The sequence below is a fragment of the Chionomys nivalis genome, chromosome 4, assembly GCF_950005125.1.
Source record: "Chionomys nivalis chromosome 4, mChiNiv1.1, whole genome shotgun sequence".
NCBI lineage: Eukaryota > Metazoa > Chordata > Mammalia > Rodentia > Cricetidae > Chionomys > Chionomys nivalis.
Window position 1 is genome coordinate 95,471,633 of NC_080089.1, and position 19,709 is coordinate 95,491,341.

At 50.6% G+C, this 19,709-nt stretch overlaps 1 protein-coding gene across 1 annotated transcript; it reads left to right on the forward strand.

The window, feature by feature from the left end:
• Window positions 1–9,976: 9,976 nt before the first annotated feature.
• Window positions 9,977–13,124, forward strand: Foxl2 (forkhead box L2). The gene has a single exon (XM_057769061.1). The coding sequence runs from the start codon at window positions 10,711–10,713 to the stop codon at window positions 11,827–11,829; it is 1,119 nt and encodes a 372-aa protein (XP_057625044.1). The 5' UTR covers window positions 9,977–10,710; the 3' UTR covers window positions 11,830–13,124.
• The last annotated feature ends 6,585 nt before the right edge of the window (window positions 13,125–19,709 follow it).

Below are 19,709 nucleotides of genomic sequence, written 5' to 3' on the forward strand. Positions count from 1 at the left end.
TGTCCATGGAGAGCAGCCAGAAGAATGCACCTCTATTTCCAGGCAGCAGGAGGTAGACAGGCAGAACGTCCAGAATATAGATAACCTGAGACAGCCAAGAGGCCACACCCACCCATCCTCCTGATACACGGGCACCTTTTTCAACCGTACCGAACACGTGGGTATCATGGGCACAGTGGCAATGCTTACACCTCCCAGAGCACACAGTACCTACGTTGGCACCTGTTGGTGCATGGTTGCTAGAACCCCTGGACCTGGACGTTAGCATCTGCAAGACGCTGGGGATGACGAAAGCTCTGCCGTGTTCTGATCCTTACCTGTGAGACCACCTCAGATGGCCCAGTCTCAAGTGCCCCCTTCTTTTTATCTCCCTGCCTTCAGCCCTAGAACAGGGGCTTGGGGAGCTGCAGGGGATGGGGCCCTGGAACCCTGCTGGGCAGCTGTCCCTTAAAGGCCATGCAGCACATCTTGGCAAAGAACCCAGCAATGTGATGGGAAGTTGGTGTGTTTAATATTCTTTTTCTTTCCTTTTTTTTTTTCTTGGGCAAAAGACTATGCTGAAGCTTTCAGAACCCATGAAATCAGCAATTTCCCAAGTGACTACTTGAAATCCCATTGTCATTATTATAACACACGAAACACTCCCCCCTTGCCTGCCTGTCACCCACAGCCCCAAATGGTGGTTACTGGATTTTTTTTTTCCTTTTCTTTTCTTTTTTAAGTTTCTCTCTATGAAATGACTTAGTTAATTCCTGGAGAACGATAAAATTAAATTACCACTGTTTTTGCAATTGCTAATGAATAATGTCTCTAGGCAGTGATCATCAGTGTTTGTTAAAATATAAAAGAAAAATAATTCAGACGCTGGTGTTGTCTGTCCCTTCCCCTGTGAAACTTCACACGATGCGGGACTGTTCAAAATCTCTCGGTTAATCTGAGTGAGCCTCTGGCCCTGCTATATTGGCCTTCCATCACTGTACACGTAGGTATTCCAGCGAATATCCTAAACAAATCACCTTTAAAGGAGGCAGGGTTTATCTGAAGGTTTCCACCCATGACCTTTAGAGCCCTGTTGCTGTGGGAGTATAGCAGCACAGTGCCTCGTGGCAGGGGTTTATGATAGAGAAGGTCTCAACCTCTAGAAAGGGACCGAGTCTGACCTCCCCTTCGCACTGTGACACTTATTTTCTGTTGCTGTCATAAAATACCATGACCAAAAGCAAGTTAAGGAAGAAAAGAGTTTATTTTGGCTTTCAGCTCATGACTCCAGAGGGATAGAATCCATAATGGTGTCAATATCAAAAAGCATCTACACACAGGAAGGATGGGGGGGAGAAACAAAGGGGGAGAGGGAGAGGAAAGAAAGGGAGGGGAAGGAGGAGAGGACAAGAGAAAGAACAGGAAGTGGGACAAGATTATAAGCCATCAAAGCCTAGCCTCCATTGATGAGGTACTTCCTCCAGCAAGTCTCTGCCTCCTAAATGTTCCATAACCTCCTAAGCGGGGGGGGGGGGGGGGGGGGGGGCGTGTTTGAACCAAGTATTCAAATACAGGAGCTTATGCAAGACATTTCTCTGGCAACACCCACTCTTCCCCACTCTGATCTAGTTTTCCTCCATTAAGGCATTTTCTCCTACTAAAAGTTGTACCATCACCCAGTAGGACCACAGGCTGGGTCCTTGGGGAGATGCTTCTGGAGTTTGGGAGACCCAAACTGTAGTATCTACCAATGTACAGGAACTTCCAAGGTCAGAGGAGATGCCACAGGGTACAACCAGCAAGAGCCAGCTGTGCTGAACTACAGAGCAATTGACCACTACCTTTAACAGGTGTATTGCAAGAAGAAAAGGAGGCTATAGCGAGGGCTGGTTGGTGAAGTGCATGCTGCGCAAGCATAAGAACCTTAGTTTGACTTTCAGAATCTGTATTTTAAAGGCTGGGCATGGTGGCACATGCTTGTAATTCACTGATGGGGAGGCAGAGACCAGTGATTCCCTGGGACTCACTAGCCAGCCAGCCTAGACTAATTGATATGTTCCAGGTCCCAGTGAGATACCATGTCTCTAAACACAAAGTAAATAGTTCTTGAAGAACATCACCCAAGACTGATCTCCAGCCTACACACACACACACACACACACACAGAGAGAGAGAGAGAGAGAGAGAGAGAGAGAGAGAGAGTTGGTTTTTTTAAAAATAGAGGAAGAGATGAGTGTTTTCAACAGCTAAAAAGATGAGTCAGAAATCAAATACAATGTATAGCCCTTGTTTGAATTCACTAACTCAAATCAGCTATAAAATTACTTAACCTAACTGAGCAAATATGAACACTGAATAGGTATGCATTATACCAAAACAGCCACTCTCAGCTTTTTAGGTGCATTCATGGTGTGATAGCTGTTTTCTTAAGTGCTTATAATTTAGAACTATAACTTGAAATTCTTGCAAATGGAGTAATAGATGTATCTGTGGTGTGGGAGGTCCTTCTGTCTATGTGTTGCTTTTATTGGTTAATAAAGAAAACTGTCTTGGGCCTGCACAGAGCAGAGCTAGGCTGGGGGGGGGGGGAACGACTAAACTGAATGCTGGGAGAAAGAAGGCAGAGTCAGAGAGAAACCATGGAGCCATCAGAGACAGATGCACTGAAATATTGCTGGTAGGCTACGACCTGGTGGTGATGCACAGATCAATGGAGATGGGTTAAATTAAGATATAAGAGTTAGCCAATAAGAAGCTAGAGCTAATGGGCCAAGCAGGGATTTAAATAATACAGTTTCTGTGTGATTATTTCAGGGCTGAGCAGCCAGAACAAGCAGCCTGCTGCAACATATCTGTGGTTGGATCTGAGTAGTGTCCTGCAAAGCAGACATAACACGATGATAGGCAGCCATAATCCCAGCATTTCAGAGGCTGAGACAGGAGGATCAAGAGTTTAAGGCCAGCCTCTGCTATGTAATGAGTTCCAGGCCTGCTGTGCTACAAAGTGTGACCCTGGAGAAACAAAGAGAAACACAGGCAGAACATAGCCTGCTAATAATAATAATCAGTATTTGTACCAGGATTTCTTTTGGGCCATCAGTCAGCTCCCAAATCAAGACATGAAGACCCTCTGATTAGTTACAAATGCTTGGCCTTAGCTTGTGCTCACTTTTTGGGTAGCTTTTTTTTTTTTTAACTTAAATTAACCTGTTTGCCTTCATCTATGTTTTGCCTCGGGGTGGTTTACCTTTTCTTTCTGTTTGTCCTACTCTGCATCGGCTGGCTGGCTGGCCCACCCCAGGTGGCTCCCTCTCTCCCTTGTTCTCTCCTCTTTTCTTCCCCCTCAGCTCTCTTGGGCTGAGAGTTCTCCTCCTACCACCAGTCCCACCCATCCCTCTCCTGCCTAGCTATTGGCCATTCAGCTCTTTATTAGACCAATCAGGTTCCTTAAGCAGGCAAGGGGGAAACAGCAACACATCTTTACATAATTAAACAAATGCAGCACAAACAAATGTAGCACATGTTTACATTGTTAACAAAGGCAACAGACACAAATGAAACACACCTTCACATAGTTAAATATCCTGCAGCATAAACAAAGGTGACACACCTTTGCATTGTTAAATATACCACAACAATTATCAATGCTGTTGATATATTCATAATATAATACGCTTATCTTATGAAAAATAATTGCTGATATTTTTTTATGCTTCTTCCATGCCAGGCTCTATACTAAATGTTTACAAATGGTACCTCGATTTGTCTACTTGGGAAACCCACTGGATGCTACCATCACCATTTGCATTTGAGAGAAGCAAGTCTCGGAGAAGCTGTGCAGCCAAAGCCACCCAGCAAATACATGGCAGAGCCAGCTTTTACTGATATGGCTGAAACCCAAGCTCATACTTTCTCCCACTGTTCCATCTTGTCTGCTGGCTCTGACAAGATGGAGGCTCTGCTTGCTGGTAACCCGGCAACTTACAGATGCCTGTCACCTTTGACCCAGCACTCCCACCCTTGGCAAACTGCAGCCCATGCACAGTAGCAGCCATGTATAACAAAGCCCAAAGCAGAGCTATGGGTAGCAGTAAAGACTAGGAAATGATCCAATGCCTCTCAACAGGAACGTGGATAAATAAACCACAGCGTGTTCGTACAATGGAACAGTGCCACACAGGGGTAATGAACAGCGCTTGTCTTTGTGTATCGACCAGGAACTTTTTCACAAACATCTGGTTGAATCAAAAAAGCAAGCACGTGTCTTTCAGAACAGCCGGACGCTGGTTATATAAAGCTACAAAAACCCAGAACTTAATTTATTGCCTAGAAGCACATACACATGTCACACACATGTCACAACAGGTACAGGAATATTAAACACCAAGTTTACCAGGATGTTCACTCCTGGAGAGAGACACACAGAAAGGAACCAAAGAAAGATGCAGATGAGTCCTCGACTAATCCGTAAGATTTCTATCTTGAGGGGCTGGAGGCATGGCTCAGCGGTTAAGAGCACTGACTGCTCTTCCAGAGGATCTGAGTTCAATTCCCAGCACCCACAGAGCAGCTAACAACTGTCTGCAACTTCAAAATCTGACACCCTCACACAGACATACATGCAGACAAAACACGAATGCACATAAAATAAAAATAAATTAAAAACAAAAAGGTTTTCTATCTTGAAAAGAAACGGTGTAGTGGGTTGTAGTAGCCCACACCTGCAATCCCAGCACTTGTGAGGTTAGCCTGGGCTACTTGGTGAACCCCTCTCTGGCCCCTAAAATGCATACTGAAGCGATGAAGAAACAGGGATCTAATTCACTGTTGGGAGCCCATATGGTTCTTCCTAGAAAGACGGTTTTGCACAACCAAACTTACAAATGCACCACTTGACCCCATCTGCTAGAAATTTTGCTTTCAAATATATGGATATGTCTACAAAGTTAAGTACACAGATTGTACAGTAATTATTGCTTGTGAAAACAAAGGCTTGGAAACAGCCTAGATGCCACTGAGTTAATTAGATTTTCTGTTGCTATGATAAAATATCTGACAGAAGAGGCTAGAGAGATGGCTTCACAGGCAAGATGATTTATCTGACAGAAGGGGCTGGAGAGATGGCTCCACAGGCAAGATGATTTATTGTTCCTCCAGGGGACCAGCGTTCAGTTCCAACACCCAGACTGGGCAGTTCACAACTGCCTGTAACTCCAGCCCCAGGGCCTCTAACACTCTCTTCTGGAGTCCTCAGGCAACCTCCCACACTTGGCATTCACCACACACACACACACACACACACACACACGTGTGCGTGTGTGCGTGCGTGAGAGAGAGAGAGAGAGAGAGAGAGAGAGAGAGAGAGAGAGAGAGAGAGAGGCTAACAGTTGTGTTTCCTGGGTAATTCTAAACCCAATCATGGTGACAGTGAAGATGAACCAGCTCAGGCGCTTAGTTTTATTTAAAAAAAAAAAAAATGCAGTAAGATGGCGTGTCATGATGCATACCTGAAACCGAAGAGATGAGTGCCCAAAGGAAGAGTATCTCAAGTTCCAGGGCAGCCTGGGCTAAGAGAAAGACCCTGCTGGGAAGGGGGGGGGGTGATGATACACAAAGATTTCTCAGGTGCAGAATGCGGGCCACTAGTTGCTACCATGTAGAGAAAGTGGCAGTGTGCGGGAGAAATTGGTTTATGCTTGTATACTCATAAAATACATGATAAAGCCAGGGTTCTGACCGCCTGTGAGAGGGACAGTTTGGTAACAGAGACTTTGTTCTGCAAGCTGTCTTATTTTATTTTGGTTTGGGTAAACATACTGCTACTCAGAAACTGATAAAAATGCAAAACTCTAAAGCAAGACAAGATCCCTTAACTTCCCAGGCTGATGATTAAAAGGACCCTTGTCATCTGCTCCACTGTGGTGTCTTCCAGTCTGCCAATGGTATGTACAGGTAACAGAGCCAGAATGCCCAGCGTGGTGGTGTATACCTTTAGTCCCAGCACTCAACAGGCAGAGGCAGGCAGATCTCAGTCAAAGACCAACCCGGAAAACAAAGAGAGTTCCAGGCCTGCCAGGACTACACAATGAGAACCTGACTTAAAGCAAAAAGACAGAGCCAAGCATAAGGACCCTCATTCTGCCGGCGCCAGGTACCTCTGTGGGCTAACGCAGACCCTGCGTGTTTCTGGACTTGAATTTCCGTCTTCCATACAACAGGAACTTTTCTGTCTCAGACGTGTTACTGATCCTTCACTCCACCAAGTAAAATGCCAAAGTCAAAAAGTACCCGGGACAGGGCACACCAGGATCCTCAATTATCCACTCCCAGAGACCCCAAATTCAGACTGTTACCTCCCCCAACAAAAGCCTGCTTGTACCATCACAGCAGTCTGCCAGTAATTACGCCCAATCACAAACCCAGAGCCCAGCAAGGCCTCAATTACTCTGCAAAGGGACCTAAGGAAGGGTGGGCTACCCAGAGTGTAAAGCCCACATATGACCTCTGTGGAGACCTGGTAACAAGGGGTCCTGAGCAAACACACGCACACACCCCAAGACCCTTTCCAGAAATCCGTTTTCTGTTCTCTTGCTGTCTGCAAATTCTCCCCAGCTCCCAGTTTTCCAGGTTAAGGTGCAGCATCTTCAAGCCATCACCTGGTTCTACAGCACGTGACCATCCCCTGGACAAACACTGTGGAGAAATGCCCAGGCCGGGCCTCAAGAGGGAATCTGGAATATTCTTTGTGGTATCCAGAAACAAAGGTGCCCTGGCCTACTCTGCAAATGTCCTGAGAACACCATTAGGTCTCCAAACCCACACAGTCTGGCGGGTTTTCACAAAATGGAATCCCCATCACGTGGAGCAATGGGCTGGGAAGCCATGAGATGGGAGGGCTTGCTGGTGTGTAAAGAGGCTTGGTTGAAATCTAAAAGTCAATTTAACATGCTTCAACTAAAACGTGTAGGATCTGACCTAGTTGTCCAACAGGTGAGCTCAGAGGAGTGGCGCGGCAGAGAGGATTTGGAGTTGATAAAGAGAGATGGACAGAGATCAACGTAAGTGTGTCAGAGTGATGTGGATGCCTGAGGTCTGGATGTGAAGCTGAAAAGTCGGTAATTATTGCCTGTGGAGTTGGGTAGGGAGGGCTAAGTCACACCGAAGCCCCCCTTTCAACAGTTGGCTTGCGCAGAAGAGGGCTTCAGCCTCCTGGGTTCTTCTCTCCTGGCAGGGAACGGGAAACTGGAACTGTTAAATGACCCATAAGAAAGGGACAAACAGCCGGCCCGGTGGCTTTGTGTCCAACCTGAACCATTCTGGGGAAGCGCAGCTTGCCCCCGCACAGCGGGCGGCAGTGCCTTCTGCGACAGCTGCCGGAAGCCCCAGCCCGGGAGAAAAAGTCTTCATCAGGGACCAGTGACTTGCTCCTGTCTGCCGGTCTAGACGTCGGAGCTCCGGGTCGGCTTGCTGAGAGGCTGCTGCGTCAGCGACTTCCTAGCAGCACAAGGCGCTGGAGACCTGATGGCTCCTGGAAACCCCGACCAGAGAAACACGGAGCTCCGCCTGGCTCAGGATCGTGGCCGCTGGAGGTGAGCGCAGGCCGGAGGTCACTAAGCAGACGCCTAGCTTTGTCAGAATGAACGGGGCCAAACGCCGTGGCCCACACAACCTCTGCAAACAGGCCTAGAGGAACAGAATCCCTCTCTTGCCAGAACGTAGGACCCTCCCTACCCAGCCTCTCTAAGGGGGTAGAGAAGTAACTCAAAGTTCACCCCACCACTTCCTGGTGTGCCTGCTACACCCACCTCTCGCTGAACCGCGGTGCAGACAAGCACTTTCTCCCAGTCTCTGGTCCTTAGCTCTGGCTGCTTACCGCCCGCCAGACACGGCCTGGGAGGTGATCCCCACGGCGCCTGCAGTTCTGTTTCCCAGCCTTGTACACACATGAGACACCCTTTCTCCACCTGGGATTAGGATGCTGATCCTGCAAAGGACAGCAAGACATCAATTCCCAGGAATGCATGGCTCCTATTTCCACGAAAGAAAGAAAGAAAGAAAGAAAGAAAGAAAGAAAGAAAGAAAGAAAGAAAGAAAGAAAGAAAGAAAGAAAGAGAAAAAGGGGAAAGGAAAAGAAGGAAAAAAGTCCCATACTCTGTCCTACACCCGCAACACACTCACACACACACACACACACACACACTCCTTAAAGACTGAAAAGGGAGCCGACAGAGGAATTTGGGGAAGTGATGACACACACAACAATGCTGTCACACCTGGCTGCTGAGGAGCTGAGCAGCGGAAATGGAGCCTTTTGAGGGGGTGGGGAGAGAAGAACCCAGGGTCAGCTTGGGTGGTCAAAAAGAGAAAAAGGAAAAGAAAGAAGAAAAAGAAATGGGAGGGGGGGAGAAGCTACCATCTCCAGAATGGGACCAGAGCCAGATGTTTTGCCCCTGCCCAGACCAACCAGACTCATCACGCCTACCCTAGCTGGACATGCCTGATGTTGAGGAAGAAGACAAACACCTGCAGGCCTGCTCAGATAGCAGTCGGATTTTGAAGAAGTGCTGTTTGCCCCTTGTGTACTCCAGACTGGACTGCTAGAGATAGCCTAGAAAAATATCCAAGCCATTTGGGGATATTTTCAATAAGGGCTGGAAGTAGGTATCTCCCAGGGAAATCAAGAGGACTCCAGCTCCCGCTCACCCCAGTGGTTAGGCCAGGTCTGCCCTGTTGACCTCTCTGGAGACATCTTCAAGATGCTGGATTTCAGAGGCGTGTACCCACCCAACCACACACACACAGACACACACGCTGTCCTCCTTTCCCTTCATCTCAAAGTGGGGAGCACACAATGTAGACAGGCGTCTGCGGATTCTGGAGCCACTGACCACTGCAGGCTCTCGGGATTCTGGAGAATTCTTGAAGACCAAGCAGCCTGAGAGAAAGAAGTAAAAACAGACACTGAACTAGCCACCTAGACATGCCAATCACCGATGCACCTTCAGGGCGTTCATTCAGACCACAACCCTTCACAAAGTGTCTGGGCACTCTGCGTGCAGCACCCAGGAGTTTGAAGATTTCAAACACCAGCCTCTTCAAGACTGTGGACATGCGTTAAGGCTGAGTTAAATGGCACTCCTGATTTTGGGCTGGCACAGATTTCATCTGAGTTCTTTTTATTCTTGCAGGTGTAACTGGTTACCCACCAGACTTCTGTTATCTTGACAAAACCTTTAGAGAAAGAACATCAAAAACTACTGCCCATCTTGACTGAGATGTGAGCAAGCGCCTCCCCAGCCTGTTGCTTTTCTTTTGAGTCAGTAGTAACAGAATTACCGAAGCTGGGAGGGGAGGAGGCAGGTAAAGATTGTGAGGGTGGGGAAGAAAGAAAAAAAAGATGTTACATCCACGAGCCATGTTTAATCTGGTACTTGATTCCCACACCTCACTAATGAGCAGATACAACTCTCAAACCTTGCACGTAAGCATACCTGTGTTTCCGAACAGCTCATTTGCACTTACGCAGTGTTTCTTACATCACAGACCGCCCCCCGTATGACACCTGTGCACACAACACTCCTCAAAGTCCCTCAGCAACATCCTCGTCGTCGGTGTACAAGCCGGAGTACAGGGAACGCTAGTTGGTCTTTAAAACACACATCCAACTCGTGGGATCGCAAGGTGAATTCCGAGGAGAAACCTGGTGCCTACATCCACCCGCAGCACAGGAAGAAAAGCAAAGAATCGATGCAAGCGGTACTCCTAGGTGCCTCTTCCCAGCGATCCTCTCCCCAGCCCCAGTCCGACCCAGAGAGCTCGAGGGACAGAGCAGGCCAAAACTTCTGCCTTCCGTGACACGAGCTTTGGGCTGGTTTACCTCCAGCGGCCGCAAAGTTCTACCACTCCACCCCGGTCCGGCCCCTCGCCATCTCGCCCCTCCCTAAGCCTCAAGCGAGAAGTCTAGCCCCAGCACAGCCCCAAGCACAGAGCAAAGGAGTTGTTTTCTGTCACCTGAACGCTGCCAGGAGGCTTGGATCACTCCTCCTCTCTGGGGTCTATGTTCCCGGGACACTGGCAGGGTGCAGCGAGCCCTCGTCCGGACCTTCCGTGAAGCCAACACCCGCAGATTTCAAGGACTCATGAGTGCGTGAGTCCGGCGGGGTCTCCTAAACTCCCAAGGCCCGGGGCAGGCCGGTCCAAGCTGTGCCGGCCGTTTAAAAAAGAAGAGAGAGACTTAGAGATGAACTCGCCCGTGCGCTGCTGGCTGCCCCGCTATAGGGGCGAAGGCCCCTGACGCAAGCGGAACTCTGCGGAGCCCATACGAATCAGAACCGAGCAAGGCTCCTGGCGCACTAGGGACTCCAGGAGGCAGCTGCGCCAGAGACGCGGGTCGCGCCTCGGGAAACCGGGTGGTGGGGGGAGGGGAAGCTCCACCAAGAAAACCCACCGAGGCGGGGACTGGCCTGGGCGGGGAGGGGCGGCGGGGCCGGAGCCCCTCGCTGTTGGGCAGACTCCCGATGGTCAGAGGCTGACTTCCACTCCCGCCGACCGCTCCCCGGGGGGGAAAGAGGAGGGAGAGAGCGATAGCGGCGCGAGGCCTCCGGTTCCCGCAGCCTGCAGAAGTTGGAAGCTCAGCCGCGAGCGCTCACTCCTGCGCCCGCCTGCAAGGCGAGCCTGCGCCCGGAGAGCACAGCCCCGGGACGGCCCGGCCGAGGAGCTCCGGCTTTTGTCATGATGGCCAGCTACCCCGAGCCCGAGGACGCCACGGGGGCCCTGCTGGCCCCGGAGAACGGGCGCACAGTCAAAGAGCCCGAGGCGCCGCCGCCGAGTCCGGGTAAAGGCGGCGGGACAGCACCCGAGAAGCCGGACCCCGCGCAGAAGCCCCCGTACTCGTACGTGGCTCTCATCGCCATGGCGATCCGCGAGAGCGCCGAGAAGAGGCTCACACTGTCGGGCATCTACCAGTACATCATCGCCAAGTTCCCGTTCTACGAGAAGAACAAGAAGGGTTGGCAGAATAGCATCCGCCACAACCTCAGCCTCAACGAGTGCTTCATCAAGGTGCCGCGCGAGGGCGGCGGCGAGCGCAAGGGCAACTACTGGACGCTCGACCCGGCTTGCGAGGACATGTTCGAGAAGGGCAACTACCGGCGCCGCCGCCGCATGAAGAGGCCCTTCCGGCCGCCGCCAGCACACTTCCAGCCGGGAAAGGGGCTCTTCGGGTCGGGAGGAGCGGCGGGTGGCTGCGGCGTAGCGGGAGCGGGGGCGGATGGCTATGGCTACCTGGCGCCGCCCAAGTACCTGCAATCGGGTTTCCTCAACAACTCCTGGCCCCTGCCGCAGCCGCCCTCGCCCATGCCCTACGCCTCCTGCCAGATGGCTGCGGCCGCTGCAGCAGCTGCGGCAGCCGCTGCAGCAGCCGGCCCGGGCAGCCCCGGTGCAGCCGCGGTGGTCAAGGGGCTGGCTGGCCCCGCCGCTTCCTACGGGCCGTACTCGCGTGTGCAGAGCATGGCGCTGCCGGGCGTTGTGAACTCCTACAACGGCCTGGGAGGCCCTCCCGCCGCGCCCCCACCGCCGCCACCGCACCCCCACCCGCACCCTCACGCACACCATCTGCACGCGGCCGCCGCACCCCCGCCAGCTCCGCCACACCATGGGGCTGCCGCGCCACCCCCGGGTCAGCTCAGCCCCGCCAGTCCGGCCACCGCTGCACCCCCGGCCCCCGCGCCCACCAGCGCGCCGGGCCTGCAGTTCGCCTGCGCCCGGCAACCCGAGCTCGCCATGATGCATTGCTCTTACTGGGACCACGACAGCAAGACGGGAGCGCTGCACTCGCGCCTGGATCTCTAAGTGGCACCGTGTGCGGGAGCGGCCCCGGAGTGGAGGAGCCGAGCTCGGGTCGCAGCCGCAGCAGCCAGCCGGACAGCGTACACCCCGGGACAGCCTTTTGAGCCAGAGCCCTCGAGCCTTCTGCGCGTCCTCGTTCTGCCCCGCTCCTGCGACTCCGCTTTGTCGCCTCCGCTGTTCCTCCGGTGTTCTTCCCCACCGGGCCTCTGCCTTCGTGCCCTCCGGGCCGGGGGCCGCCCTCTCCGCGCTTTCCGCAGGCCTCCGCTCCTCCCGGAGTCCCGGAGTCACCGCAGGGAGTGTGTCTCCGGCCGAGCTGCGGCCGCGCTGACCTCTTGGCCTTCTCTTTCCAGGTCGGTGGACCTGCGCTCGACTTTCTCCACCCCACAACCGCCGCGCTGTCTGTGGCTAGAAGCGCTGGCTGGGCTGCTGGGGTAGCAGGACCCACACTGCGGGAGAAAGGAAAGAACGTGCCTCGCCGCTCCGCGATCCCTCCTGGAACTGATCAGAAGCCGCTTGCAGAGGGGCCCTCTGGGCGGGGCGGGGGTTGAGCCCCAGGCTGGAGCAGGGACTGCCTCGTTCTGCGGCCTGTAATCCGGTTCACATCCCCTCGCCTAGAGAGGCCGTGGTGCCTCTGCTCTTCAGCGCACTGCTTCGGGTACCTCCTTGCCAGGGTGGCTGGCAAACGTCTTGCTAAAAAGATCGGTGAGGTTTTAAAAATATATTTTTAAAAAATACTTTTTAAGGGGAAAAAAGAGAGAGACAATAAAACTTTCATCAGGAAAAACGGTGAAGTGTTATGGCCTTTGCTAAAACCAAACAACAAAATCAAAAGCTTTAGTTTCTTCATCGTCCCTGCTGGGAGATTTGTGTAGAATTCCCGTAGTCACTTCAGAAGGCTGCGCTCAGAGCCAGGAGAAAATAACTAGCTAAAAGAAGGGTTCCACTACAAATCGGGAGTTTTCTCTATATTTTTAAAAATAAATTCAAAACAATTTTTCCCGGATCTTCCGATTCTAGCCCGTGATGCCAGAAGATCTCTCGCTGCCTGGCTGGGCCACACTTCGGGGATAATACTTCCCTCCCTAGTTTTTGATTTTCAAACTCCTTACTTCTTCCACCTTTGGAAGGAGAAATGTGAAACCGGCCAAGGCCGGCCCACGCGGGCTTGTGACCCCAGCAGGCTAGCCCGAAATTTCGAGACCTGGTGGTTGAGTAATGTCTTTCGGGGACCAAATTTTCTAGAGGGAACTAGAGCACTTTTGCTGTATTTGTATGTGTGCGCGCGCGTCCCTTGTCAATTCCCAAATAAATTTTTTGTTTTTTCTTTTAACACGGACGTGCACTGTTTCATTTACGCCGTAGTTCAGCAGCTAGCTAGCTCAAAGAGCGAGCTCTTCAGCCAAACTGTGGCCTTTCAAAAAATGACACAAACAAGGGTTGAGAGCAACCAGCATGGCAGTCGCTTAGGACTGTCACTACTGCGCTACTGCTTTGTTTTCTGAAGATTGGTTTTCTGTGTTGCGGGCTGCTTAACGCCGGCAAAATTACCGGCCCTTCACTAGAGGCTACTGTAGGCATGACTTGTTCTATTTTTTTGTGCCCGTGTGAGTTTATATTTTGCCTCTTATATAATTGTACTAGGTGTATACGTGGTGTTCTTATTACTATCCTCATATTACTAACGGTTTTTTAGTCAAATATATAACATTTTGTAGGAGTTTTTTCATATAAAATCCCGATTTCAGAAACACGCTGCAAGCTTCAAACTTTTCTACAATATACTAACTGGTTTGCTGTACTATTGTTTTTAACAATCGACATTCATTTGTCATGAAATAAGAGTAGAAAGTTTGGTACTTTTCCGGAAGTTGAGTGCACTATATACTACAGAGATGAACTTTTGTTTGTTTTTTTTTTCTTTACTGAGCTCATGAAATAACGAATTAAGATCCATGTTTTCATTAAGATACAAAAGGTGTTTGACCTGGCGGCAGTCTAAATCTCTCCAGCTGATTAGAGGTAGCTGGCTTTCAGTTTTCAGATGGGTGGCAGTTATTGGATCTCTTACAGTGGCTGGAAGCTGATATAGCAAAGACTAGATCCCATGCTCAGCCACACATCTTACACCCCCCTTTCTCCCTCCTTTGATGAGAGACGGGTCAGGAGAAATAAGCTGGGAGCAGCAGTGAACTTGGGGGATGAGTTTACAGATCTCCATGTCCCCTAACTGAAGATCTAATCTTGGGAATGTCAGGGTAGTATCTGGATGGTATGTTTCTGGGATCAAGGGGAAGTCATTCCCACTCCAAATGCCCTTTCCACCCCCAAATATCTCAGAAGAAGGATCCAGGGTGGTAGAGAAGGTTCTGTAGATTCTCAAAGGATGAGACTAAAGCCTGTCCAACCATTGGGGGCAGACTGAAAGGAGAAACTCCATCGTTGCAGAGGGAAGTTGGAAAGTTCGATGGGGCCTGAGGCTGCTTCTGTAGCTGTCTGATGGGGGGGGGGGGAGTCCCAGACAAAGACAGCATGCTGTGTGTGCTTCTCCACAATTTCTGTATCGAATGTGTGTCCAACGGATAGTTGTGTAGCCTGTGCCTGATGTAAATGTGTTTATAGTGTCTGTTATTTAACAGTGGTAGGGTAGGAGGTGTGTGTTTATATATCATTCACCTGCAAAGAGGGAGAATGGCATACTTAGGACACTGTAATAACCGAATGACAAACATTAGAGAGTGCTTACTGGCCCGCAGTGTGTGCTGCATGCATACCTCATGCTTATGTAAGCACTTGTGCTCTGGGTGTGTATTTCTGGCTTGCTGAACGATAACAAAGTATGTACACCCTTCACTTCATCTGGCAGAGGCTCCTTGTTCTGGGACTAGTTGTCAACACCCCTTCACACTGCTATCCAGAGCAGAAAAAACGGGGACAGCTTCCGAGGCAGTGCTCTTGGTGGACAGATCACTGCCCACCTCCAGTGAAACAGAGAAGAAGCTGAGCAGAGCTGGGGAACATCTCACTACACCCAAGAACTAACCAGCAAGAGGCATCTACAGCGGGGGAGGCTTTGCCAAGTAAGGACAATTAGATGAAGGAATTATTGGGGCTACACTGTGGTTGGAGGAGGTAAGAGAAGGGAGCCACTTTGGTGTGGATGCCTCCTGAAAGCCCTAAGGGATTCTCCAAAGCGCTAAAGTTTGGTCGGTTTCCCTAGTTGGGGACAGTAACAGATCTTGTTTGGCTCCGATTTCCTTTCTCTCCTCTCCCTCTTTGCACTTTTGAATTTGTTAGAGAATCTGATTCAGATAACTTCCAAAATGAAAGCAAAGGTATTTAAAAGAGTCCCTGACACAGAACCTTTATGCCTTCCCATACACAGTCTGACTTGAATAGCTAGCAGCCCATGTAGGTATGTGCATATATGTTTGTAGTGTGCTCTATAAATGTGACATAGAGTTTGATGTGAATATCCTGCCAATTTCTAAAGGTTCTGGGTAATGAGTTGTTAAACATGGCGAACGATGTGTGTGTGTGTGTGTGTGTGTGTGTGTGTGTGTGTGGTGACAGGGGATATATAAACATCTCCAAACCCTGTCATAATACAGTGTTTTCTCACTTTTACTTCCAGATTCTTACAGTACCTTTGCTTTTCCTAAAAGCCTAAAGTGGGTTGGTGGAGAGAGATACAACTCTCTAATGGGACTAGGGAAACATTTTCACCAATGCAAAAGATATACTGAGGAATTGTGCATGCGATGGGGACCTAAATAGTCATCAGTATAGTTCCACACTCCTCGCTAGGGCTTGGAGGGCTATTTTTTCTTGGGCATCCGTAGAGAGTTCTCAGCTCTATACCCCTGCTTGGTGGGCAAGACACCCAGGCTCTTTCACTTGAAGTTAGGGGCAGTTAACCTTTTCATTGTCTTCTGCAAGCCACGTCTGAACAATCAGCCTTGTAGAGCCCCCTGGTGTTGAGTAGAAACTGGGGGCAAATCCAGGCTTCGCTGGAAAGTTCTTTGGTGAAGGCTTGGAGCTTTCCTACTGCTGGCTAAAAATCTTGGCCCCCAAAAGAGGGCCCCAAGGCCAGGAAGTGATTTGGTCAAACCCAAGATTCCCAAAGGGTCACCCACTTTATTTAAATAGCAGTTAACTGTGTCATGTTGACTGTGTAATCACTGGATGGCAGCCCCTCTAGAGATGCCCATGGAACCTGTAGGAAGGGTTGAAACCAGGAGCCAGATCTCCGTCATAGGACAGAATAGGGACCAGGGATAATGAGCTGACAGGAGCAGTATTTTTGCCCTGCCTTCTGCCCCGGTGATTCTTCAAACCAAGAGGGTCAGTGGCCGTGTGCTTTCTGTACAGAGAGGGTTCCGGAGAGTCCCAAAGGAGTGCCTGGGTCCCAGGAACCAAACTCAGACAATTGAGTACTTGAAGATCTGAAGTGACCAGGTGCGGGTCACTAGCCTCAGAAACCCTCAGGAGGAGACTGGAGAGCGGGTGGCACTAGCTGCCCCCTGGCTCTGTGAGTCACTCTGCAACCCTGAGTGTGAATTGAGGCAGACCATTCATTCAGCAGGAACTGTGAATTGTGACCCAGGTTCTGACTTGAGATGAAGCTGTGACACCTTGTTCCCAGCCCATGTTACCCCAGAGAGGTGGCTCATGCAGGGTGAGATACAGGTAGGAGTCCGTATGCTGGGAAGAACTGGTGTGGAAGCTGGCTATCCTGCTTTAATAGCTATAACCTTAGCAAAATGTTTGATTCCAGACATCAGCTTTCTCATCTATAGAACAGAAATCTACCAGTGTGATTACAATAGTTAAATATTCCGATTCAAAATACCTAATTTGTTGTTGACTAAGAAGGGAAGAAGGGTCAAGCCTTTAATAATAACTCTATGGAATCCCAGCTGTCACTGCCAGGCCACCACTGGGTACCCCAAGAACTCAAACAAGTCAGCACCTACCAGGGTCCAGGCACAGATGATGGTGTCTGCCTTGCCCAGTCCTTTGACATCAGGAATGAGGCATCAATGGCATTGAACACTTGACCCCTGAGGGCACAGATGATGAACTCTTAGACTTACCCTGGAAATCTTCCTATGGCTTCCTTCAAGGCCATTGTCTCTGATATGCGAGGTTTTCCCTGAGAAAGATGCCTTTCCCATCAGATATCACACTCCTCACTGATGCAGGAATGTTTGGGGTTTCTTTACCCTTTTCAGAAGAACAGAAGGTGGTCACCCAACTGTGGGAGATATGGGTTGGGGGTGTTAGCCTGTGGGTAAGGCTCCCTGGGCCTTTAGACAGAAACAGGGAAAGGAGCAGACAAAGGCAGAATGCGGTCTGTACTCAGAGTCAGTGGAAGACGCGGGCTGTGGAGGAACCGAGGTAGTGCGGGACCAACTGCCGGGCAGGGGGCGGGGAATGGGTCCTGGGCCTCCAAGGACGCGGGCACCCTCTTGTGGGGAGCCTGGAAGCTCAGACCCGCAGGCTTGGACTGAAACTCTCCAGCTAGCCGCTCTGCACTTACTTTGGGGATGGGGAATGAAATGATTTGACAGGCAGGACTGAGCCTAAAGTAGTTTTCACTGTAAGGGTAGGAATCTTGGGAAGGCTGGAAAGTCCGTCGTTAGCGGGGCTGCAGCAATTCGACCCCAGGCACGAAAAGAGACCAAACTGAGACCACAGCCTGCCTAGCTGTCTTTGGTAATACCACTAGCACATCAAACGACGCATGCCTTTTCCTGGATTCTCCCCTGTGTAAAAGGAACATTGAGCGGGCAAACAAATGGGAAAAGCAGGATCCCAGGAAACCTTCATCTCTGTGGACTAGGGGGAAGAAACTTTGGCCATTTTCTTTCTTGTTGTTTGCTTCTAGAAGAGAAAAAAAAAGGAAATTCTCCACGTATTTTTGAAAAATTTTTCCCAACTACCACTAACGACTGTTAGAGCGAGCAGAGAGTCAGGAAACGGGCCGCCGGGGCCTTTGTCCTCTTTCCTGAAGCCCCCGCGACTGCTGACCGTGCTGAGATAAAGGCCGGGTCAGGGCCCTGTAGAATCCCTGGGGAAGGGGCAGCGGGTCGTCCGATGGCCCCTTTCAACTCCGCTTGGAGAGCTGACAATTCCACCAGGCTGACCTCGTGGGTCTACCGAACAGGGGCCACAGCCTGCCTCGGTTCCCAAACTGCATTTGCCCTGAGGGATTTCTGCCGGTCTCTATTCTCCCAGCACTTTTATTTTCTGTTTAGAGACTGGGACGGGCAAGAGCTGTGCTCCCTGTGGACCTGCTTCTCATAGGAGGGAATAGTGCTAAGCCTTTGCTAGGCTTCGTTGTCCCTATCCGATTCTGTCTGGTGTCTGTGCTGCCATAACTAAGTGCTTGCTGTTCTTTGTCCCCTCCTGCTGAATTTCAAATTGTCTGTACAGTGTCTCCCGTCCTCCCAAACACTCTGCAAGAAGGCACAAGAGAGGCTATGAGCCTAGGCTATCTACTGCTGGGATTTAGAAAGCTGAGTCTCCACAGAACTCAAACCTGCCTGAGTAACTTTTGTGACAATGACCATAGGCTCCCCAGAGTACCCTAGACACACCCAAGAGCCCTCTGCTCCGATCCCCTTTGAAGGAACAGAGGAAGGAGCAGAGCCAAGCAAAGGACTGGTATGGAAATGGAGAGTTATCCTGCCGCCCCGCTGAGAGCATTGTTCATTCAAGCCTTGCCCTGTCCTGAGCTTCATCAGCTCCAACGGACCCTAGAGCCATATACTCTCCCAAGTCACCAAGTCAGTTCTGCTTCTTCCAAGGAGACTTGTGGGGTGGAGGCTCCATGCAAGGCAACCAGCCCTCAACTGAATACTTGATCCCCGGGATAGTTATGCTTGGAGAGGTGGACAGACACAAGAAGAAGGCCCCGGGCACCCTCTACCACCTCCTTCTCTGGCTCCCTGCCCCCATTAACTAGCTCTGGGGTCTCTATCCCCAGTGAAACTGGAGCTGCCCACCGCCGGCAGATGAGAGATAAAGGAACCTGGTGGCGCCTGAGTCGTGCTGACCTACAGACCCGGATCTGGCCTTTTCCGCACCCCAGTGCAGCACGGGAGACCCTGCTTCCCCAGAGCCATTGACCTAGCTAGGGAGAAATAGGTCGGCTGAACAATGTAGACACCCTGCCTCCAAACATAGATCTTCGGTTGGCCTGCTATGTGCAATGTGCCTGCTCTTCACAGTAGGAGGATGTCCTGTATCTGTGTCCTTGTTCAAGCATCCTTGCCAATGTGTTTGTCATGTCTGCATAAAGACAAACGTGCACATTTAAAGTAGGAATTATGCAGACGCGTGTGCACACAAATGAATGATTCCAGCATCTATCTTGTTGTCTAGTGGGCAAAACACGGGTGGTAGACAGGCCTGGCTACTCTTGAGTCACAACGAGGACTTACACTTAGGCTTTTCCAATTTTCAAACATAATTTTCACAACAACCCTGGGAAATGCTCTCCTTTCCAATTTTACAGAAGGAGAAAAGAGACAAGAGTAATCAAATAGAGCCCGTTTACAACCAATCTGTGAGAGACGGAAATTAGCTAAAGCTCTTGGGATTCTGGCTGCTGCCCAAAGCTCTCCCAAGTGAGTTTGCTTAGTGTTTTCCAGGGATCCCAGCTAGGTGGGCCCTCTGACAGGCTTCCTTGCCACCACAGCAAGCATAAATTTTTTTCCGTTCCTTTGCAAATGCCCCTTTTCAGGTCTGGGTGACCCGAGTGCTCTTTAAAGAAGAGTTCCAGACTGGTCCGAAAGCTGGGTTTCTAAGGCAGCAACTCAGGCACGGAGAAAGGATCGTTTCCCCCAGAGTCAAACTGAGCAGCTCTGCGTAGAGCCAAA